The sequence below is a fragment of the Trichomonascus vanleenenianus genome (genome assembly GCF_965637985.1).
Source record: "Trichomonascus vanleenenianus strain CLIB 3782 genome assembly, contig: TRVA0_072S, whole genome shotgun sequence".
Lineage (NCBI taxonomy): Eukaryota > Fungi > Ascomycota > Dipodascomycetes > Dipodascales > Trichomonascaceae > Blastobotrys > Blastobotrys vanleenenianus.
The window spans coordinates 20,482-43,210 of record NW_027481815.1 but is presented as its reverse complement, the minus strand read 5'-3'; the positions used below and the strand labels follow the sequence as shown (position 1 = coordinate 43,210).

General features: G+C 46.5%; 10 protein-coding genes across 10 annotated transcripts; 5 read left to right on the top strand and 5 right to left on the bottom strand.

Moving 5' to 3' along the window:
* Positions 1-1,895: 1,895 nt before the first annotated feature.
* On the bottom strand, positions 1,896-4,532 carry TRVA0_072S00474 (uncharacterized protein; the record flags this gene model as incomplete). Its single annotated transcript, XM_076687741.1, has 1 exon — positions 1,896-4,532. The coding sequence occupies one exon, from the start codon at positions 4,530-4,532 to the stop codon at positions 1,896-1,898; it is 2,637 nt and encodes an 878-aa protein (XP_076538042.1).
* Positions 4,533-5,229: 697 nt separating this feature from the next.
* Positions 5,230-6,852, top strand: MAL61 (maltose permease Mal61p; the record flags this gene model as incomplete). Its single annotated transcript, XM_076687740.1, has 1 exon — positions 5,230-6,852. One exon carries the CDS (start codon positions 5,230-5,232, stop codon positions 6,850-6,852), a length of 1,623 nt encoding a protein of 540 aa, XP_076538041.1.
* Positions 6,853-7,712: 860 nt separating this feature from the next.
* On the bottom strand, positions 7,713-8,495 carry TRVA0_072S00430 (SDR family NAD(P)-dependent oxidoreductase; the record flags this gene model as incomplete). The annotated part of the gene is made up of 1 exon (XM_076687739.1): positions 7,713-8,495. One exon carries the CDS (start codon positions 8,493-8,495, stop codon positions 7,713-7,715), a length of 783 nt encoding a protein of 260 aa, XP_076538040.1.
* Positions 8,496-8,747: 252 nt separating this feature from the next.
* Positions 8,748-10,490, top strand: HXT2 (sugar porter family MFS transporter; the record flags this gene model as incomplete). Its single annotated transcript, XM_076687738.1, has 2 exons — positions 8,748-8,787; positions 9,031-10,490. 2 exons carry the CDS (start codon positions 8,748-8,750, stop codon positions 10,488-10,490), a joined length of 1,500 nt encoding a protein of 499 aa, XP_076538039.1.
* A 398-nt stretch (positions 10,491-10,888) lies between these two features.
* TRVA0_072S00386 (proline--tRNA ligase) lies at positions 10,889-13,000 on the bottom strand (the record flags this gene model as incomplete). Its single annotated transcript, XM_076687737.1, has 1 exon — positions 10,889-13,000. One exon carries the CDS (start codon positions 12,998-13,000, stop codon positions 10,889-10,891), a length of 2,112 nt encoding a protein of 703 aa, XP_076538038.1.
* A 1,553-nt stretch (positions 13,001-14,553) lies between these two features.
* On the top strand, positions 14,554-16,248 carry DED81 (asparagine--tRNA ligase DED81; the record flags this gene model as incomplete). Its single annotated transcript, XM_076687736.1, has 1 exon — positions 14,554-16,248. One exon carries the CDS (start codon positions 14,554-14,556, stop codon positions 16,246-16,248), a length of 1,695 nt encoding a protein of 564 aa, XP_076538037.1.
* Positions 16,249-17,238: 990 nt separating this feature from the next.
* On the bottom strand, positions 17,239-17,799 carry TRVA0_072S00342 (uncharacterized protein; the record flags this gene model as incomplete). Its single annotated transcript, XM_076687735.1, has 1 exon — positions 17,239-17,799. The coding sequence occupies one exon, from the start codon at positions 17,797-17,799 to the stop codon at positions 17,239-17,241; it is 561 nt and encodes a 186-aa protein (XP_076538036.1).
* A 1,033-nt stretch (positions 17,800-18,832) lies between these two features.
* On the top strand, positions 18,833-19,174 carry TRVA0_072S00320 (uncharacterized protein; the record flags this gene model as incomplete). Its single annotated transcript, XM_076687734.1, has 1 exon — positions 18,833-19,174. One exon carries the CDS (start codon positions 18,833-18,835, stop codon positions 19,172-19,174), a length of 342 nt encoding a protein of 113 aa, XP_076538035.1.
* A 912-nt stretch (positions 19,175-20,086) lies between these two features.
* TRVA0_072S00298 (uncharacterized protein) lies at positions 20,087-20,599 on the bottom strand (the record flags this gene model as incomplete). Its single annotated transcript, XM_076687733.1, has 1 exon — positions 20,087-20,599. One exon carries the CDS (start codon positions 20,597-20,599, stop codon positions 20,087-20,089), a length of 513 nt encoding a protein of 170 aa, XP_076538034.1.
* Positions 20,600-20,929: 330 nt separating this feature from the next.
* Positions 20,930-22,618, top strand: PXP1 (putative indolepyruvate decarboxylase family protein; the record flags this gene model as incomplete). The annotated part of the gene is made up of 1 exon (XM_076687732.1): positions 20,930-22,618. One exon carries the CDS (start codon positions 20,930-20,932, stop codon positions 22,616-22,618), a length of 1,689 nt encoding a protein of 562 aa, XP_076538033.1.
* Between the last annotated feature and the right edge of the window lie 111 nt (positions 22,619-22,729).

Genomic DNA, 22,729 nt, shown 5'->3' with positions numbered 1-22,729 from the left:
CCCATAGTAAACTCCCAACCCTCCCCATAGTAAATTTTCCCCCCGCCCCATAGTAAACTCCCAATTTTCACCATAGTAAACTCCCAACCCGCTCCCATAGTAAAAATCGGGGATTTTTCCAACCGTGGCGGTGTACATATATTATACGGAAGGAAATTTAAGGAGTAAGACGGAATCGCGCCTTTTATAATGCCGCGATAGGCTTCAGCACGTAATAAGCACGTTCCAAGGAGTCTACTGTACCTCTTTGGGGAACACCCCGCATAAGTCTCCACATTTGTTGTGATATTCGTCGAGGTGCATCCTGGTGCTTTCTTATCTGAGACCCAACACTCCTCCAAAGAGTTCTTGGAGTGGTCGCTTCGGTCTGAAGTAAAGTGCGCATCACATCGCATCCTCTTCTCGTGTCCTTCCTTCGTGTGATAGAGAAAATCGTATTCCTCCTGATCTAGAACATAATCTCACCAATGGAAGATCTGGTATATCGTACATGTAATATAATATTGTTTCCCCACTGTACTTATATCTATAGTCAGTAATTCGTTAACAGTCACTGGTTTGGCCTCCATGTATTTAAGGCTGCTCGAATGTCATCCGACTCCAGAATTTCAGCATGGGGAGCCACTAGCCATGGTAACGTGTCGGAATCTAACTCAGGATAATTGAGACTGATGGAAGCTTTCAGTAAAGAATACAGTATCTCATAGCCTAGCCTGTTAAAATGTGTTCCATCGGTTAGAAGGTTATGGAGGTTCTTGGACGGACAAGGCGAGCCAGATTTCCACCCCGCTACCGCGGCAAACGGAGACCAAAGATCGATGAAGGGCACACCGTGAACAACACTAACTTCCTGCGCCGCCTTCGAATAATTGAGATTTGTTTCACTAGACCGTAGACCAGTTTTAAGCACATCCTCGTGAAGTGTCGGCCCTATTACGATAATTTTGATTCCAAAGCATTTGACTTTGGCAATAATTTCACCTAGGTTCTCTTTATATCGGTCAACGGAGACGGCATTATTTCCAGACGATGCATCGTTAGTGCCAAAAAATATAGTCTAGGAAAAATCATTCATTAGTACCGGTAGTGCATTTGTAGTGGAGACATACCATCAATTTGATTTTACCATTGGCCGCACCTTCTTCATCCAAAATATCTTTAAGGAGGTGTTTAGCTAGCTCAGTATTGTAGCCACAAAAGCCACGGACGACGATATCTAGCTTGCAGCTATAGTCTACCACATTTTATTAGTTTAATAATAACCAGCGCATATTGAAATTGCTATGTACCATTCTGGAGAGCCGGTGCTAAATTAAACCCGAAGTCCTGAGTCCAGCTTTGCTGGGTAATCGAGTCACCAAAGAGGATAATTTTGTCTAGCTTCATATTTTTGTCAAGTAGTCGGTGTTGGTTACGTGGAAGCTTATCTCTTTTATTACCTAGAGAACAGGTAATCCGGCAGCTCGGTGTAATATTTAGCCGTCTCCCCTCCCTGTCTATTACTAAGTAGGTGTATCCCCTCTTTCATACAGGATATAGATCTCGAACACACACATGTAATGCGTCACATTTAGTGGAAAAAGAAAAATAATCCCCCGGTAGGTATGTCACAAAAACTACAATATGGAGAGGAAATGTGCCCTAATGCTTCTGCCAGTAGCGCACCTTATTCGAGCTGGCGGACTGGGTAGCGTGCAACAAGCGTAGGACGGCGCTTTCAAGCGAATTTATAGTAGCTATGTTGTTGAGAGACCATTATTTTCGCTCTTTCTAGGGAAGAAATACAAATGTTATGACGATCCAAGAACAATTGAACCAAATTGCTGTCCGAAAGTTACCCGATAGTATCGTCGGTGGGAGAGGAATGGAATGGTATACATTCTGTATTTATTGAACTAGAGATATTTCTTGATATTGGCCAAATTAACGATGGCAGAAACACAGTATCGAGCAACTTCATTCGTCGTTATCCAAGGTGCCTCCTCACCGCAGCTGAAAAATTCGGGGGGATAAGCTTGGCCGATTGTCCATGCGTGGGATTCCGTGTATCCATCGGTTTTGAAGAATTGATCCCAAGCTGCGTGTGCCAAGTCGATGTTCTTCAGCTCTACTGCTGCAATTGCAGTCAACGTAGAGTGACTTTGCCGCCAAGTCGCATGGGGAGGGAACTCAAAGCCAAATTCGCTGCGCTGAGCTTCTGAACCACCATTGTAAGCTCGGCAGTAGGAAAGCCAAATCTTCATGAATTTCCCCACTATTTCGGGAAAATCCTCCTTAGCGTAATCAAGTAGTTCAGTAAATATCTCGGGAAAGCCGAAAAGCATGGATAAATGAGAAACAGCATATTCGGGTGTTGGAGGAGGACATTGACGAATTTCCCCTGTAATTGGATCCATCAGGATAGCATTATTGCAAATTCCATGCTTGAGGCCAGCAATTCCATCTAACAGCGCTATGAGCAGATTCCTCGAATGCTCCCATCCCTTGGTCCGTCTTTCCCAGCCAGTTAACCAGGACGCAACCAGGGCTCCGCAGTCGAGACCGATGTTTGTCATCGCAAATCCTTCAGGAATTTCGTCATGCTGTTGCACTTTGCGATGAGAATCCAATACCAAGAGAGTGTTCTGGCACTCCTGGAGCTCACTAATTAAATCTGCAATTCTCTCATCACCTGTCAGATAGAAATAGATTCGCCGGTAGAGCACATTAGAAATCCGCAGCTGCTTTGAGCTACAGCTGAAGTGCTGTACGCCGTGTCGAGTACCAAATCCTTTGAATTTACCGGCATGGTAAACATCTACTTCGCCTGTGTGCCTTGTCATGGCCTCGGCCATTTTGAACACCTCCGCTCTGCCCGTGTGCAAGAAATAGAGCCAGAGCCAGAGATCAGTTGAAAGTTCAGAGTTATCCCATGCAAAGCCTCCAACATCATATCTCCATGTGTGCCGATATGGATCATAGGTATGCTGGACATCTCCATGATCCCAAAAACCATACCATCGATGTTGCTCTATTTGGCCACGGTAATAACTGAAGAGCAAGTCCAGCTTTCGCTCGATGTCTAGCTCCTTCTTAGAAGGGATATATGCTAAATTGCGATAATCAGGCGCCCAGCATCCGTGAAAGACGCCCGTGGAATGCATGTACTCGCTTGTAGGGACTAGCCGAGGAGGATTCCTAACTAGAGCAGAAAATAAAGCTAGATCCTGGTTGGATGGCGTTTCAGTAAAAGGCTTGAAGAATATTTGATTTGTACGAGCAATTCCATTAGCTGTGCCAAACCCTGGTTCATAGTCCTCATAAGTCACATCAAGCGCTTCCAGCTGCTTAGCATATGTATCCAACCCGAGCCCATCATGGTAGGGAGAAGTGTCGAGCGGTTCAGCCAATGGAGAATATAGCCATACTGTGATTATTCCTTCTTCTGAAGTCAATTCTGAAAGGTCCAACTGAGTTGGATAGCGTTCCCAGAAGTCGGACATACCAACGCTGACACCCCCTAGATTGGCAGATCCTAGAAAACACGTTCCGTCCGCTCTACCTCCGCCCGTTACTTTGACCCAAGAGCAATTGGGATTCGTCCGTTTCTTAATGGTGAATCCATCAGATGAAAGCTGAGAGAGTGCGTAAGACTGAAACGAAGGAATGTAGGACAACCCTTTCTTGAGTTCTGTTCTCGACCACTCTTCTGCTGTAAGAGTAACTTCTCGCCCCGCAGCTTGGTCAGTTCGATTCTGAACCGTGGGACCATGCCGCAGTCCAGTTAAACCCACAACCGCTTCCTTTAGGATGCCTCCATTGGATCCCCCAAATCGGACATGTCGATTGTAGAGTTCAGTGTCCTTTAGAGGCACCATGAATTGGAGACCAAGGGAGGTCAACGACTGATCAGCATCAAGGTCATGAACAAATGAGTGCATAATCCTAACCGGAGTGGCATCCGAATATATATAGAATCTCACGTCAAACGGAAGATGCTTTTCAGAGGAGTTGGAGCTGACCATAAATCCTGAGATCTTTACGACAGTCCTGCTAGAAGTAGAGTTCTCCACTGTTACTGCGTTGACAACACTGGAGTAATTGCTGTCGTTAATGGAGGCAACAATGCAGGCGCCAGAACAAACTGTGCGGCCATTGAGCGACAGAAATTCGAGCACACGAGAGCTTCCTGGAATGGCAAATTGTGCTTCGATCCCAGATCTTGTAGATATTAGAATTCCAGAATTAGTGCCGTTGTCAATAATTACGCCAGGTTTAGCATTCATTTTTGTAGCAGCGATACCCTTGATAGTATATCTCTCAGCGTAGTCAATGTCCCCACTAACGGAATGAGCCGTCCACTTGAGCGACCCATCTGCCCATAGGGCAATTTCTCGCGAGTCCAATAGAAATTGCTGGCCATTTCCTTCAATACCAAAAGCCTGGCCTGGGAAATAGAGACCTTTTGGCCATGGCACACCAAATGAAATTCCATTGGACAAGGCGTCTGGACTGACATTATCAAGCCATTTCACCGCTGCGACTGGGACCATGTGGGAAAGCTAGCTGTGTGACTTTGTTGGTAACTATTAGGGGCAGTAGTTAGTGGAAATATACGGAGCACGGCGTATAAATAGATATCATCTACTAACATACTGAATCGCCAAACAAACACTACTGTCGGCTTGCAAATACACCGAGTATATCGGTGGGGGCCAAAGTCCTTTGGATTCGCGATTTTGACTCCCAGTCAAAAAGATCCCTGTTGATAAAAGAAATGTGTATGGCAAAAATGGAAATTTAGCAACTAAATACCGGTTATTGGCAGCACTATCTGTCATGAGATCGGGCGTTAAAAGATTTAAATGTGGGGTACGAGAGTTTTATTCGCCCGGAATAATATGTGACAAATTCTTCAGAAAAGCGAAAATGAACCGAGTCAACAGTGTATTACGCCTACTTGGTTAATATCGGTTTAAAGCTAATCCGAAATGGTAATTACCCGAAACATGTCGTAGATCCTCAACGTTTAGCCCCTGCGGGGTGTACCCCGTGGGGTTCCCCCACTCCCTTTTACTTCCAATCAACTGTTTTTCAGAGAAGATCTACAATGTGGGTGAGATGTGATATAAAGTAGGTTGAGGACGATTTTAACCAGCCGTACTTTACTGATAATCCTATAATTGATATAAGCGGGAGAAATCTGCAAAAAAAAAAACTCGCTACCATTGCAATTGATTTTGTACTCCAATGGCAGTCCACCAGGAAGACATTAAGGACGCCGCCACGGCGACGATAGTCGGCGAGAAAGATGCAGAAAACCAGTACACTACAGCTGAAGATATCCTGAAGGCAGCACAGAAGGCTACCCAGGAAGAGCATGCCATGGGCCTTCGAGAAGGTATTCGAAAATACCCCAAAGCAGTATTCTGGTCCATTTGGTTCTCGTTGTCACTTATCATGGAAGGATTTGACCATTCATTTGTCAGTGGTTTCTTCGCTTTCCCTGCTTTCCAGGAACGATATGGGAAGCTCACTCCCGAAGGAAATTACCAGATCCCAGCAAACATTCAATCTGCAATTGGCAATGGTGTCAATGCCGGTGAAATTGTTGGGCTTCTCCTTAACGGTTTCCTTGCGGATCGGTTTGGTTACCGATGGGTCATGATAGGATCGCTATTCCTTATGGTATGCTTTGTCTTCCTTCAATTTTTCGCCATCAACATATACATGTATCTTGGAGCAGAAATTCTTCTCGGCGTGCCCTGGGGTGTATTCCAGACCCTTACCACCACATACGCGGCAGAAGTGTGTCCAAATGTTTTACGACCGTATCTTACCATGTTAGTTTCCTTGGCTTGGAGTGTTGGATATTTGTCTGGCACTGCTATTATGCGGGGCTTCTTAAGCATGACTGGCCAAATTGCCTACCGAATTCCATTCGCGTTGCAGTGGGTGCTGCCAATTCCACTGGCCATTGGTATTTATCTGGCCCCAGAGTCGCCCTGGTGGTTGGTGCGACGGGGCAATATTGCAGAAGCAACCAAGATGCTGAAGAGATTGCGATCAAAAGATTCAAGTGAGGACGAAATTGACGATACTATTGCCATGATGATACACACGACCAAGATTGAGAATGAAATGAGTATCAGCAGCACTTACTGGGATCTGTTTAAAGGTGTCGATTTGCGAAGGACGGAGATCACCGTATTCACTTACCTTATCCAGCAACTCTGTGCTCCACTGGTTGGGTATATTGTCTATTTCTTGGAACAATCTGGACTTCCACCAACCGATTCCTTTGACTTTGGCATGGGCGAGTACGCTCTGGCAATAATTGGTGTAGGTGTATCATGGTGCCTGGTTCCAAGGGTGGGAAGAAGGACTCTGCTCCTTTGTGGAACGGCGTTCATGACAGCGACTACATTTATCATTGGCTTTTTGGGAATTCCTAAATTGGAGACCCATCCTATGATAGGCTACGGCATTGGGTCAATTCTCTTGATCGAATATTTCGTGTTTTTCATTACGATCGGCCCTATCATCTACACCATTGTGACAGAAATTCCCTCAAACTACCTTCGAACGAAGAGCGTGGTTGTTGCAAGAGCCGTATATAACATTGGCTCATTGATTTATGGCCAGCTGGTTCCACGTATGGTGCAGGTCGCTGCCTGGAATTGGGGCGCCAAAGCTGGCTTCTTTTACGGCGGAATTATGGGACTTAGTCTTATTTGGGCATATTTCCGAGTGCCAGAAACGAAGAATCGCACTTTTGCGGAGATGGACATCTTGTTTAAGAACAAGGTCAAGGCACGGAAGTTTAAGGATGCAAAGGTCGATCTCGCCAACGAAAGTGTCATTGAGGAATGATGAGTTGTTTTGCTTCTTTTTATAGCGTTTTTATTCGAAGTTCATTTTATTTTACCAGTTTATTTTTTTTAAATTGAGAGTGAAAAATATTTTGTTTTGGAACATATCTTGTATTGATGTTTTGGGGGGTCAAATATATAACACATACTAACCGTACTACCATATTAATAATGTGTAACAGCTATTGAAGTCTGTGGTAATGTTGTGCTCAAAAAAACTTCACTTAAGCGGTAAATATAATAGAATCTTTCAAACGAAACACATTCTCTTTTTTCGTATCAAGTGATCCTGTAATTGTACCATGGGGATGTGATGCGCTACGAAGGTCAGTCGGTACTAGTACTGTAATAATATGCAGACCCTAGATTATATTCGCTTTTATATATATGGCTCAAAGTTAGCTGTGCTACGTAGTACAGCGGAGAAATCGCACCAGGTACACTTCCTGATCCCTTCCACGTGCTCTATAAAGGTCATCGGATATGACCGAAGACACTTATCAATTTTTATTCTCTGTCATCATACGGACTAACCATTTGCCCAATCATACAAATCGCGCAAAAGAGCTCCTTCAATTTATCAAATTGGTTGATATCTCTGTCGTGACATGGGTATAGTTGGGGGCGCAAAATCGTTTCATGTAACGGTATATCAATACGGCAATGTAACCTTAATTGCTGTAGCTTGCTGTGTGCCAACGTATGCTTCTTGATAGTATCTGATAAGCATTGATGCAAGCCGCTTAAAGACTCGCGCTGCCTTCGTCCAAACTACGGAAGATTCAGTTATGCCGGATATTTCCAACCTGTAATTAAAGCTCTAGGCGCTGTAAAAAAAAGCTGTAGCTAGCAAAAATATGACTATTGCAAATTGACGAAAAGACCGCCATCTACTAAAATCTGAGCACCAGTGACATACTTGGACATTTCTGAAGCAAGGAATACCGCTGGCCCCACCATGTCATCTGGCTCGCCGAGTCGGCCGAGGGGAATTCTCCTTTCCATGTTCGCCTTCTTCTCCGCATCGCTGAGGTCCTCCTTGTTAATATCGGTCTGAATTGTTCCAGGCAGGAGAGCATTACACCGAATACCGAACTTGCCCAGTGCAATGGCCGTGGACTGCATCAGTGACAATATGCCGGCTTTTGTCGGAGTATAATGCGTCTGGAATTCCCCACCCACCAACGCGGAAATGGATGAGACCCCGATAATTGACCCGCCTTTCCCCTGCTTCTTCATCTGGGCTGCAGCTGCCTGGGTTGCGAAAAACGCGCCGTTGAGGTTTGTGTTCACTGTTCGCAGGTAGATCTCCTCAGGCATGGTCGTGAACTCGTGGAAGGGGCAAATGCCAGCGTTGGATACAAACACATTAAGCTCGCCAAAAATTTCAACCGTCTTCGCTACCAAATTTACACCTGTAGCCTTCTCTGCAATGTCTCCAGGGACAATCAAGCAGGATCCCTGCCCTGCCACGGCTTCGATCTCCTTTTTGACTTCCTCCGCCTTTTTGGTCTGCAAGTCGTCTGGGTAATAGTTGATAGCCACTTTGGCGCCGTTCCTCGCAAACTCCAGGGCTATGGCCCTTCCTATTCCCGCAGATCCCCCGGTAATCGCAGCAACTTTGCCAGCAAGCAGTTTGGTCATTTTTGGTATGTCTGCCCCTCTTTCAAAGGTCTCCAAAGGATGCTTATATGGCCAACCACGCAGGGGTGGAGATTCGGGAAAGCTTTCCCCCGTTTGCATTTTACCCCACCACTACTACACCCCGCATAGCGACTGCTCTGGGTGCGACGTTGATCTTCACCATGCAGCATATCATCATGAACCCCCGCCTACCAGGACATTAGTTTAAATTCTAGGATCTTCCCCGAGGGTCGATATCCAGGCCCATGAAAGATGAAGCTTCAAGGGAAAAAATTAGACTATGTTGTGACGTGTAAGTTCTTTACAAAACTTGGGGGTGGTGGTCTTTTTTTTTTGTTTAAAAAAGAGTGTCTGAAAATTTCGGATAATATGAACCAACTGGATTCCTAATGTCTGAAATTTTTGGGTAGAAGGAACCACTCCAGATGCCCCTGAAATTTTCAGCTAAAACGAACAAAATGGATTCCTGAAATTTTTAGGCAGAATGAAAGCAAATGGACTCCAGGAAAAAAAAATGGGGCTAATGTGATTATAGCATGCTGCTGTATGGGATTTCTGTTGCTGGGCTATGACCAAGGGCTCATGAGTGGAATCGTGGGGTATAATGGGAACCGCTTTGCCCACGACTTTGGGTTTCCCGACGCCCACATGCAGGGGAATATTACTGCTATGTATGACATTGGATGTGTCATTGGATCAATTATTTGTTTCTTTGTCGGAGACAAGATCGGCCGAAAGAAGGCCATCATGGCTGGTGGATCAATTATGATTGTCGGAACTGTCATCCTAGCCAGCTCCTATACAATTGCTCAGCTAATCGTGGGACGAATTGTTACCGGTATTGGCAATGGGTTTAATTCGTCGACAATTCCCGTCTTCCAGAGTGAGATGGCCAAACCACACAATCGAGGTGCTTTGCTGAGTATGCAGGCGGTCGTGACCATTGCCGGGCTCTGCATTGCCTACTGGCTAGACTATGGCACGTCGTACACTTTTAGCTCGTTCCAGTGGCGATTCCCAATGGCATTCCAATCATTCTTCGCCGTGTTTTTGGTTGCGATTATTGTTTGCTTGCCAGAAACCCCGCGATGGCTCGTCTTTAAAGACCGCCATGAAGAGGCTCTCGAAGTTCTCGCAAGGCTTTATGATACTACGATAACTGACTCCGAGGTTCAGGATCATCTTGCTTATATTGATGCCTCAGTCAAACAGGAGTCTGCAGGAGGACCATTCCGAATCTCTGAACTGTTCACTACAGGCAAAATTGGCAACCTTCGACGACTGTGCCTCACTATTATGGTTATGCTGATGCAGCAGTTCACTGGATCGAATATGATCAACTACTATGCACCAGTCGTGTACCAAAACACGATGAATCTTGACCGAAATACCTCGCTCATCCTTGGTGGGTGCACGAGTTTGACCTATTTTGTCGCGTCATTTATTCCGATTTGGACCATTGACCGGTTTGGCAGACGTCTGCTGCTCATGGTATCATCTGTGGGGCTCTGTGTGTGCTTTGTACTTGCTGCGGCTCTTCTATCGCACCAAACTCTGGGCAGAGCGTATGGCGCTTGTGCCATGGTATTCTTGTTCCAAGTATTTTTGGGAATTGGGTGGTTGCCTGTCCCATGGTTTTACCCCTCTGAAATTAACACGACACGATTACGATCCCGGGGCATGGCCATTGGTTCGGCGTTCAATTGGCTTGCCGTGTTTGCGGTTGTTGAGATCACTCCAATTGCAATTGATAACATTGGTTGGAGAACTTTTATTATTTTCGCTATCCTTAATGGTCTCTGGGGACCGATTGTCTTCTGCTTCTTCCCAGAGACTTCTGGTCTTGAGCTTGAAGATATCGATCACATCTTTGATCGTGGTGGACTTACTGGTGGTGTGTTAGAGACTCGAGGCCGAACTGTCACGCCTGGCTCTCACCAAGAAATTGTTGAAGCCACTTTCAAGGGCGCCGAAATGCATAACGAAGATGTTTAATTTTTATATACCTGTGATTATGAAATTTATTGACCATATATTGCTTAAAAAGTCGAGACCCGTGAACTTATTCAGTTTGTATAGAGGAATACCTTGTGGTCTTTACTACAAATCCCATGAGATGTCATTCACAACATCTAAATAATTATAGTAAGTACTTACTCTAAGTTGACATATGAAATCCTGTGTGCACCTTAAAATACGGCTATGGATAGCTTTCACCATCGATCGTAAATGGGAATCCGTTGAAAAAGTTTGTATACGAAGACGGACAATTTGACGAAATCTCTAAATATTTCAAACCCTTAGGAATACATGCACGATACATCTATAAAAATCCTAACAAATAAAAACTCATCATCAAATTAAGGGCACTTCTATACCATCGTTAATAAAAATTAGTACGATCGACCGAACTGGGTGATGTACTTAGCTGGCTTGCCACAGCCAACACACTTGGTGCCCTCCTTTGGAGCATCGAGGCCAAGTGGAATACAAAGAGACTTGGCACCCATAGATGGAGCCCGCTCGTCATAGTCCTCATCACCCTCGCTGGCAGTGGTTCGGTCCTTGATATCATCCTCGCATGGACCGTCACCACAGAATGGAGCTCGCAGAACGTTCTTCTTGTTCATGAGCGGAACAAAGTCCTCAAGCTTCTCAGTGTAGACAATGTGCTCATCGTAAGCCTTTTTGGCCCGGGCCAACATATCGGCCTGCACCTGCTCCAGAAGGGCTGGGATTTTCTCGCCAAGCTCAGCAACAGGGATGGCAACCTTTTCGCCATTGTCTCGTCGCACAGCAGTGACCTGGCTCTTTCGCATGTCAGCTGGACCGAACTCAAGTCGCAGTGGAACACCCTTAAGCTCCCAATCGGCGAACTTGAAGCCTGGAGTGTAGTTCTCTCGGATATCGCTGGTAACTCGCACACCGGCGGCATGAAGAGCGTCCTCAACCTTCTTAGCACCGTCAAAGACGCCATTTCGGTCCTCGTCGGAAGTCTTGGCGGTCAAACCGACTGGGATAACCACAGCCTGGACATCAGCAACTCGTGGGGGAATGACCAGACCCTTGTTGTCAGAGTGGACCATGACCATGACACCAATGGATCGGGTGGAGTATCCCCAAGAGTTCTGCCAGACGAAAATCTTCTCCTTGCCGGCCTCTGGGTTCTCAACGACAATATCAAACATCTTGGAGAAGTTCTGGCCCAAGCCGTGGGAAGTGGCACCCTGGATACCTCGACCGGTGGTTGGAATGTATCCCTCACAGGTGGTAGACATGTAGGAGCCAGCGAACTTCTCTCGGTCAGTCTTGACACCCTTAACGACCGGAACAGCCAGCAGCTCCTCGTAAATGGCAGCGTACCAGTCGAGGATCTGCATCATCTCCTCGTAAGCACCCTCCTGAGTAAGGTGGGCGGTGTGGCCCTCCTGCCACAGGAACTCTCGCGATCGCAGGAATGGCTGCGGGTGCTTGAACTCCCATCGCACGACAGAGTTCCACTGGTTGACTCGCAGAGGCAAGTCTCGGTGGGATCGGATCCACTTGGCAAAGTATGGGTACATAGCAGTCTCGGAGGTTGGTCGAATAGCAATCTTCTCCTCGAGATCAGAGTCGCCGGCCTTGGTGACCCAGGCAACCTCCGGAGCGAAGCCCTCAATGTGATCCTTCTCCTTCTCGAGCATTCGCTCGGAGACAAACATTGGGAACATGCAGTTCTTAACGCCAATGCTCTTGATCTTGGCGTTGAAGAAGTCCTGGATCCTCTCCCAGACAGTGAAGGAAGCTGGCCGCATGACATAGCAGCCGGAAATGTCGTAGTAATCCAGCATCTCACCCTTGGTGAGCACCTGCTGGTACCAGCCGGCGAAATCAAGCTCTTTGTCAGCAGTGATACCGATCAAAGCAGCACCCTCGATCTTTCCCTCGTCCTTCTTTGGCTTTGGGGCGGCCTTCTGAGACTTTTGAGCCGCACCAGATGCGGCCGCCGCAGCAGCAGCGAAATCGGCGGTGGTGACCTCAACGCCGGTGGAATTCAACAAGTCCAGCAGACGCGATGGCTCGAGGAACGCAGTCTCGCCCTGCTTGGCGGATCGAACGGCCAGGGTAACCTTCTCCGAGGCAATTCCGGCGTCCAGGACGCACTTGATTTTCTCGGTATTGACAGCGGACTTGAGCACAAATGGGCCCAACTCCCGTGGATCAATGCCCTCGCCAAAGTTCTCCGCGATGAAATCAGGGGCGGCCAATCGGGCCTCCTTGAGACCGACGGCCTTGGCCGCCTGGGCGCCATTGGCATTGGTCTCGGCGAGAGACACAACCACCAGCGCTGGGGTTGGCTGGCTCTTGCCCACTCGTGGCTTGAACACGGCGGTCTTTACGAATTTGAAATCAAGCCCCGAGGCCTCGCTCGTGCCCTTAACTGCTTCAAACCAGGCCTCATTAGTCTGAGCCTCACCGTGGGTCACAGTGAGCTTCGCAAATTCACCGACAAGGCTCTCAGACATTTGATATATTTACGGGAAAAATCTAAGTTCGATCTGGTAAAAAGAAGGGTCTTTCTTGTGTGGAGAAAATGTGAAAAAAATTCGAAAAAAAAGCTGCGTGGATATCCGCGCATTTAATGCCAGGCTTTTTCTCCCAAAAACCCTCTTTTCCCCAATCCTGCGATCTTTCCGCTCTACGTTGTATTGACTAATTTCTTATCACCCCCCTCTCTCATTCTGCCCCTTTAATGTTTGTGCTTTGGTTATCAGTGCATTCGTTATTAGGTTATGCAGTATATTACATAGTACAGGATAGCTCAAAATTTACTGGTAATTCTTGGTCATATCGTGTTATATTTAGCGGTTTGTTACAGCCGCACGGTGAAATTTTTTTAATGTTACAGCCGTGCAGTATTTTTAGTCGCGACAATTGCGGAGTCATATACCCCGGGTATTTGAAACTTCACAGTTTTATTAAATTGTACGTATTTAAATTGTAGACAAATAATAGTGATATTTTTTTGGGGGGTTAGCTGTTCTTTATCAGTACTAGTAGAATAAAAAATAACTGTCGTTGTTGCAGGCTTGGTGAAAGAGTCATTCTCGTTTGCATGGTAGGGGAACGTACGGTAGTAGCGGTATGGAACGCTTGAACAAGCATAACTTGTTAGAATTTCTTATATTCCGTATGTGGATTTCAGCTGTGAGAGATAAGATTGAAACACAAACGGTGCTGAATTTAAAATTATTGGCGATGACTAACAAGTTTGCAAACACCAGTATTGGTATGTGCAATGCTCCTTATAACCACTACTTACAATAAATGGCCAAGACGAGCTGAAATTTTCTATCAGCATGTAATTCCACTGTAATTGTAGCTATCATTAGATAAATTCAAACTATCTATATAATAAACTGCGGAGTTATGAGCGACTTAGCGATACATGAGCTATGTGGTACTGGTAGTTCGGAAATCTGATACATACCTAGACTTTTATTCCCTGCACTGTTTATGTGCCACATAAGTAGCGGCTATTAGCAAGACCAAGTGACCTCGAATGTTGAATAATTGGATCCAGTAGCATTAGTCGTGGAGTAACCAATGAGAGATCATATTTAGCAAACTTCAATGACTTCTCAAATGGTCAGTCATTCTCCATCACTTAATTCCACTACATGGAATATGACCCCCTTACAATTGATTGTATCCAATTTGCATAACAAAAAATTACTTTAGAGGCAATGGTTATGCATTAAACGAATACAAGTACATCCACTACTTTGGCACAACAGTACCTGCATAGTACAAGTATAAAAGTGAACTATTCGCACCTCGTTGTTAAACAGCCCTAAACTTCGCAACACTACTGACGTTCCAGATATATTAAATCCTTTACAATGTGTTAACGCAACTCGACTCATCAAATTTGACCCGTCATTATCCGCATATGCCGATAGAATGCGACAGGCGTAGCGCACATACCAACTATGCGTAAATCACATACCGCGTCGCATAACCAATGACTATTTTATATTTTTCAACATGAAAGAAGGGGCTTTCCAACCAACATATCATGTCGCTAGAGGAGAAAGTAGCGCAATTGAAGATTGCCGAAGGCGTCCAGGTGCCAGCCGGTGCCGTTTTCGTTAACGAGGTTACTGGCCAGGACACTGAGGGCTACGGATCGCAGGAAAAGCCGTTCCAGACCCCCGCCTATGCCGTGTTCAAGGCCGGCACCGAGGAGATCTTCGTCCTCAAGGACGGGCAATACGAGAAGATCTCTGCCTCTGCTCTCAAGAAAGCCAAGAAAGGAGCCGACGGTCTGGTTAAAAAGGCCGAGAAGGCTATCAAGGCCGCCGAGCAGCTCGCCCAACGGGAGGCCGAGGAAGCCAAGCGACTCGAGGCCGCTAAGCAGATTGTCATCACCGAGGACAAGTCGCTCCCAGAGGCCCAGAAGATCAAGATCCTTAAGGGTGCAGAGTTCCGAGAAAAGCGGGTGGTCACCCAGGGCTGGATCCACCGACTGCGGGTTCAGAAGGGGCTCGTTTTCATTGTTCTGCGGGACGGTACTGGATATCTCCAGTGCGTTCTCTCCGGAGACCTGGCAAACGCCCACCAGACCTCTACTCTGACCCGAGAGACCACTGTGGCTCTGTACGGTACTCTCAAGGAGGTCCCAGAGGGCAAGTCTGCCCCAGGCGGCCACGAACTCGTTGTGGACTACTACGAGATCATTGGCCTTGCTCCACACGGAGATGATGCCTTTTCCAACAAGATTGCTGAGGATACTGATCCATCGATTCTGCTCGATCAGCGACACTTGGCTCTGCGAGGCGAATCTCTGTCTGCTGTTATGAAGGTGCGAGCTGCTTTCCTCAAGGCTATCCGACAGTGCTACGAGGAGGAGGGTATTCTCGAGGCTACTCCTCCATGCATGGTTCAGACCCAGGTCGAGGGTGGCTCTACGCTGTTCTCTTTCGACTACTATGGTGAGGAGGCCTACCTTACCCAGTCTTCTCAACTGTACTTGGAGACCCTGGTCCCAGCTCTGGGTGACGTTTACTGTGTTCAAGAGTCCTTCCGAGCCGAGAAGTCGCACACTCGACGACATTTGTCGGAATACACCCATATTGAGGCTGAATTGGGCTTCGTGACGTTCGACGACCTGCTTGCTCACCTTGAGCGACTGCTCTGCAACACCGTGGACAAGATTCTGGCTGATCCGGTCGCTGGCCCTCTGGTCAAGCAGCTTAACCCGAACTTCAAGGTCCCAGCCCGACCATTCAAGCGAATGCAGTACATTGAGGCCTTGGAATGGCTCAACGAGCATGGCATCCCCAACGAAGAGGGAGAGAAGTTCAAGTTTGGTGATGATATCGCTGAGGCTGCTGAGCGAAAGATGGTTGACACTATTGGCGTGCCAATCCTGCTGACTCGATTCCCACTTGAGATTAAGAGTTTCTACATGAAGAAGTGCCATGACGATCCACGAGTCACTGAGTCTGTTGATGTTCTCATGCCCAACGTTGGTGAAATCACTGGTGGTTCCATGCGTATTGACGATCATGACGAGCTCCTTGAGGGCTTCAAGCGAGAGAACATCGATCCAGCTCCATACTACTGGTTCTCCGACCAGCGAAAATACGGTACCTTCCCACACGGTGGCTATGGTCTGGGTACCGAGCGAATTCTTGCCTGGCTTTGCGACCGATACACTGTTCGAGATTGCTCGCTGTACCCACGATTCACCGGTCGATGCAAGCCTTAAATGTTTTGTCAATGTTAGAACGGATTTGTTAGAGCATATAACACGTTACTGGTATATTTAATGCGGCCGACGAACACTACAATTTTTATTTTTCACGAATTGGTCTTTTTGCAACGACTGATCATATTTGCTCTGTTCAGGACAGCTTAGCCAAAAAGAAGGAGTAATGACTTGACATCTTAAATGAGTCTAGAAAAAACTCGTGCTTCCATAGTAGAATCAAGTCATTACCAAAATGATAGAAGATTTGAGACTATTGACTTGACTAAAAGGCATTACACGGCATTGCAATCGTCCAATTTCGTTTATTGGATCGTCGTGCATATATGAGGACCTAGTTTGCAACTTATATACACCGCTTATCAATCTACTTTAGATGCATGGGAGGAATGAACCGCCATCTGGACAATATCATTGTATACACTTATCTTATTTTGAAGGTATTACGCTAAGTATGAGCTATTGGCTTGTCAGTGTTGTCTTTTACTCGCTCTCATTGTGCTCCAATGGGGCTTTTATTCCTTTGCATTTGTCCGAACTACATCCAGATTGGTAATCCAGGCCCCTTAGAGCTGATTTGTTTAGCAATTAAGGAATTCCACTGGCATTCTAGTTAGGCCATAAGAGCGCGCAATGCTAACTTCAACCTAATTAGCTTTAATTGGTCGAATATTGTAAGTGCGCACGCATGCATTCATATGAGGACAGGATTGCGGTATATTGAGTAGATCTGTTGCTATCTATGGATTGCTAACATTTGTAGTAAACGATTCTGATTATGACGGCCTATTTTCAATAGAATTAAATATTTCCTGGTTAAATTGAGATACATTGACAATTTTCAATGCTGTCAACCGTATTAGCCCTCTATATATGCCCATTGAAGACAGCGTAGCCTGCAATAATACCAAGACCCTTCGCGATATAAAATTAGTTATGGTTAGAAATAAGCTGATAATACACATTCTAAAGAATCAAGAGCACAAAATTCTATGAAGCTCTGAGAGTCACCGAACGTTTCCCGATTGCATACCCTGCGGAGAAACTGAGACCTGCCACCAACGAGATCCCTGCGGCAGCAAGCGATATAGTAGATAGATCAAGCGATGATGATGAACTTGACGGAGTAGGCTTCTTCGACCTCCGTGGGACTGACCTCTTTTTAGATTTAGAACATGGTGTTGATGGCACTGACAACGGAGCCAATTCCAGCTCGGATTCTGGCACTATCCTCACTGAATCTGGCTTGAAACGCTTTCTTTGATGGGGCAACGATGGCGTAGGAGTGTCCTGCTTCTCCGCGCTGATAAGAGTCGTCAAAGATGCTCCCAGGTTAAAATCGGTAGAGTTCTCTGGCGAAGGCTCCTCGCCACTCTCTTCGCTCGACATATAAGAGTTTGAAAGCACCACACTCTCAGTATTCAGCTCAGACTCGTCAATGTCCAGATATGACGACGGAGTTTCCGCCTGGGACTGAGGGCTGCTCTGATCCACGTCTATCCACGACTCCAGCATGTTTTCAGAGGAGGGCTTTCTGTTACGGCCTTCCATGTCGTCGTCGTCGTCTTCGAGTTGGGGGTAATAAGTTAAGTTTGAACGGGCAAGAACCACATGCCCAGCCATGTCTTATCCATGTACCTGGACTCTCCGCACTTGATGATGTTTATCGCAATGTCCGATAGCGATCCAGGGGTAAACGTGATCTCATGTCACGGGACCCCGCATAGTGGGGTGCGCCTAGCTAGGTTAGGGCGTGCGGCGCCATGCGGCTCAAACTTTATCGCGCGGGTACCAACCCGCCCGAAGCGGTAGAGATACTTTAGGCGCCACGAAAATGAGCGAACAGATTGTAGTTCAAATACGAGCCTATTTCTAAAGTGAATCGAGTGTTTGTTATTGTGTGTTTCCTTTTTTTAGTGTATGCGGCTTGCTCAAAAGGATGAATTGCATGACGGCCAAATAATACGGTACACATGGGAAGCTACATATGTGGACGGGACATTACTGCAGCCTTAAATTGGTTGAGGAGACCTGTTCATCGGAATACATTTGAGGGGAGTCATGCATGCTATACGACCAGAGCGGTGGCGATGCAAATGCGGAAGATGCGCGGATCATATTTAGGAAGGCATTCAATGTACTACGGGCGTAGGTATGTACCATATTTGATCTGGACTCAAGTTATCCAATATACATGTATTTTATGAAAATTCGTAGGCCTATTGCCGATGGAGTGTGTTTGGATACTACCTGATTATCTAACAACTCACTCTGATGCATTTTCTGTGCTAGCTATCCAATGGTAATGTGGATACCTGAATTGGTGACTAAAAGCCATGTGCTAGAGGTGCGTTATCTTATCACGCTCCAAAGCCACTGCGATTACATATTCAAGACTGTAACAGCTGTACTACAGTACAGTAGTACAGTAGTAGGATAATGATATCGTCGCAACTTATATGCAAAGTCCAGTGGAATGCCGCCGATCATATGGACGGAGTTGCCCCAGAAATCGGTGCACGTTTTTCTATTCTTGTTAGACTAAAAATACTACTGTAGTCTCTAAGAATTGGAGAATATCAAAATGGAAGGCGGAGTACAGCTTGAATTGCCAAAAGATATACAAATTCATCTCCATATCCACTTGGATTTTTTGGAAAAGGTATTCTGGGCCGGATTTGTCGTCATTGCTGTTCTCGTGATAGTATTTTCACCGGACAACAAACCTAAAGATTTAAAGAAAAAACGTAAACATAAAGAACAGGTTCCTCTCAACCAAGCCGAGCCACATAAGGACGAATTAGAAAAGGGTTTGCTTGAGGGACAACAGAGTGAAGGCACAACAGCTGACTCGGAGTTCAGGGGTTCGACAACTGCAACAGAAGATGAGACATCAGCTATCTCCAGCTCAAAACTCTACCTTTAACTGCCCATGGTACGTCTAGCTCATGGTGTGCACTAAATATTCGAGCTCCTGTGCTATAGAATATCAGGGCAGAAGAAGATCCATAATTCGCTGAACACACAACTACTGGTGACCGGTTACCAAAGCGAACGGTGATTGACTGAACAATACCGGTACATACAAGTGATCGATTATCAGAACGAACGTTGATTGACTTTACTTGGTAAGGCCGGTTATCCAAGCTAAAGTCATAACAAGCACCTACCTTCAGTGAATGTTATCTAACTCTAATGTGAATGGTTATTTCGATATGTATCTTAATTTCGAGTTGACATCTCTTAACATGCAATGCTGATAGTCTCAACCATGTGCATGACCGGGCTCATTCAGGGGTATTACCTCTACTGACTCCACTCTCGCAGTTTTACAAGGGCTGAAGAATTCTTCTCTTTCTCTCAAAGTTCTACAAAGCTCAATACTTTCGCGGGGAACGAACACCCACTAATTGACGCTAGGCTTGAAATACTATACTTGTCCTGGTACATGTAATATTTATGAACTATGTACTAGTTTTAGGTAATTAAAATAGGATTAGTTATCAATCCTATACCTACGCCAGAACTAAGCAGAATGTAGTATTGTAAAGCGATAGAATCGGTATATGGACCTAACGAAGATAGCCAAAGGCTCCATGCGTAATTCACATTGTACCCTAAGCATAATTTATCGCCAATCCTCTGCCGATCAATTGAGGACGTCAGCGATCGCACAAATCTTCACTACAATCGATTGCCCTTGGCACCGTTATTCATTTCCACTTTGTACACCCCTACAGCAGTGCTACATATTTTGGTGACACCTACCTGACGTCTTCTGCCGTCTACCACAGTACTCTCGTTGAAGGCTCTATTTTATCAATCCATAATAGGTACGCTAGAACTTGCTAATAATGAACTTAGAGATGAAATGACCAGCCACTAGAGCAACCCCCACAAGCCCAATTGGACCCACAATATCCTCTGGCAGCGCATCCGCAATCACCTTATTCAATATAATGTCCACGGGAACTTCCCTCGGCCCGTACATCACCTCAGGAATATGCGAATATATATCACTGCTAAACCCAATCTTGACGTATCCCCCCTCTTCATACGCCACATCGAAATCAGCCGGGTGGGACGCCGGCCAGCACACCCGCACCTCGTACATCTGCCCTTCTACGCCATTGATCACTTTAACTCTTTTAGAAATGCGGTCGAGGTATGATTCGGGTGTGAGCGTGATTTCGATCCGAGCATCGGGTGCCGAAGCGTCCAGGGTCGCCAAGTCCTCTGACCTCTCTGAAGCCGCACGCCGATCCCACTTGAACCGTACTTGTTCCGTGTTACCCAGGGCTACTTGTGCGGCTGCGAGAATGAGGAGAACAAAACGCCAGAATTCCACCATTTTTCAACTTAAAGGGCTTTCAGCTCCAAAAAAAATTGCCAGAATTTTCACAATTCAACCACCAGAACCGCCTTCAAATATGCTGATTACTAGTGGCCAAAATTCGCGATCAAAGGTGTGATATTCCGGGCACTTTCTTTACAGACTCCTGGTTATGTAAAGGGCCAGCGGATGTGAAAGTCAGGATCGGAGTTCGAGTCCCCCGCTGTACATTTCGAAAACCTCGGACTTCCCCCCACAGCAAACAGCCGTGCCATCAAATTCGAGATATATAATAGCCAGGTTCGACATTGCATTAAAGGCTGAAAAGCAAGAGAAAAGACTATAATAATGGCAAATCAAGGATACTCCGGCTCAGAGCTTATTGCTCAGAGCCTTGTGGACTTGGGAGTCGAGCATGTCTTTGGCATCGTGGGTATTCCCGTTATTGAAGTTGCCGAAGCCATCATTGCTCGCGGAATAAACTTCGTTTCGTTCAGAAACGAACAAGCTGCGACCTATGCAGCATCAATTTATGGGTTTTTGACTGGTAAACCTGGCGTAGCTCTTGTAGTTGGGGGCCCAGGCGTCATCCACGCTCTTTCAGGCGTCGAAAACGCCCAGGCTAACCGGTTCCCGCTTCTATTGCTTGCTGGATCCTCGGAAACCCACCAGAGATCTAAAGGGGCTTTCCAGGAACTCAACCAGGTAGCCGCTCTGCAGCCATATACCAAGCTATCTGTCCAGCCGGCTTCCGCCGCGTCTGTGCCTTACTACGTAGAAAAGGCTTACCGGACAGCCTATTTTGGAAAGCCAGGTGCTACTTATGTTGATCTACCGGCAGACCTAATCCAGGCGAAGAATGTTGAGTCTGCTGAGCGGATTTCGAATCCTGGACTGGCTCCAAAGACTATGGGGGATCCTGCGCGAATTGCACAGGCCATTGAAGCATTGTCCTCTGCCAAGAGTCCACTGTTGATTGTGGGCAAGGGGGCTGCCTACGCCCAAGCGGAGAGCATCATTCGTGAGTTCCACACGGTTACCAAAATGCCTTTCTTGCCCACGCCGATGGGTAAGGGAGTGATTCCGGACGATGATGAGCTTAACGTTTCTGCGGCACGATCTGCCGCTCTTAAGAACGCCGACGTTGTTCTGCTTCTTGGCGCGAGACTCAATTGGATCTTACACTATGGTGACTCACCAAAATTCAAAGAGGATGTCAAAATTATCCAGGTAGACAGTTCCCCTGAGGAACTGGGCAATAACGCCGGTTCAGCCAAGCTTGGAATTGCAGGAGACATTAACCTCGTAGTGGAGCAGCTTCTCTCAGCTGCCAAGGCCGTCAACTGGAAGTCCCCTCCACTTCTCAAGGCTATTTCTTCAGTCAAGGCGAAGAACGTGGCCAAGGCAGCTGCTTTTGAGTCGGACGCCTCCGTATACCCACTAAAGTACCAGCAGGTATACAAAGTCATCCGAGATACCCTGAATACCGTCTCGGCTGGCCGAAATATTGTCTACGTATCCGAAGGCGCAAACACAATGGACATCTCGCGGAGTTCCTTCCCTCTCAATTCGCCACGAAACAGGCTGGATGCCGGTACAAACGCGACTATGGGAGTTGGACTCGGGTATGCAATTGCAGCTAAGGTAGCTCAACCTCAGGACCTCGTTGTGGCCATTGAGGGTGACTCGGCGTTTGGGTTCAGTGGCATTGAGGTTGAGACTGCTGTCCGATCCAAGCTGCCGATGATTGTATACATCATGAACAACAGCGGTGTCTATCACGGGGTTGATCCTTCTGCGTATAAAAGTGGCAAGCCGCTTCCGTCTACTGCATTACAGTTGGATACTGCGTACCATGCCATGGCTGAGTCTCTCGGCGCCGACGGCTACTTTGCAACGACCTTGGAAGAAGTAAAGGCTGCTACGGAGAAGGCCGTGACAAGCAATAAGGTCGCTGTGATCAATGTCATCATTGATAGCGGCAAGGATAAGAAGCTTGAGTTCGGCTGGATGGCGAGTACCAAGCCCAAGTTGTAAACCCATAAATACCGTTGCATTTTTTAAAGTATCTTAAGACAAGATCAAGTTATATTATTACTCTACGGTTATCGGTGTGAATTATTACAGATTAATTAGCCCGCTTCGCGT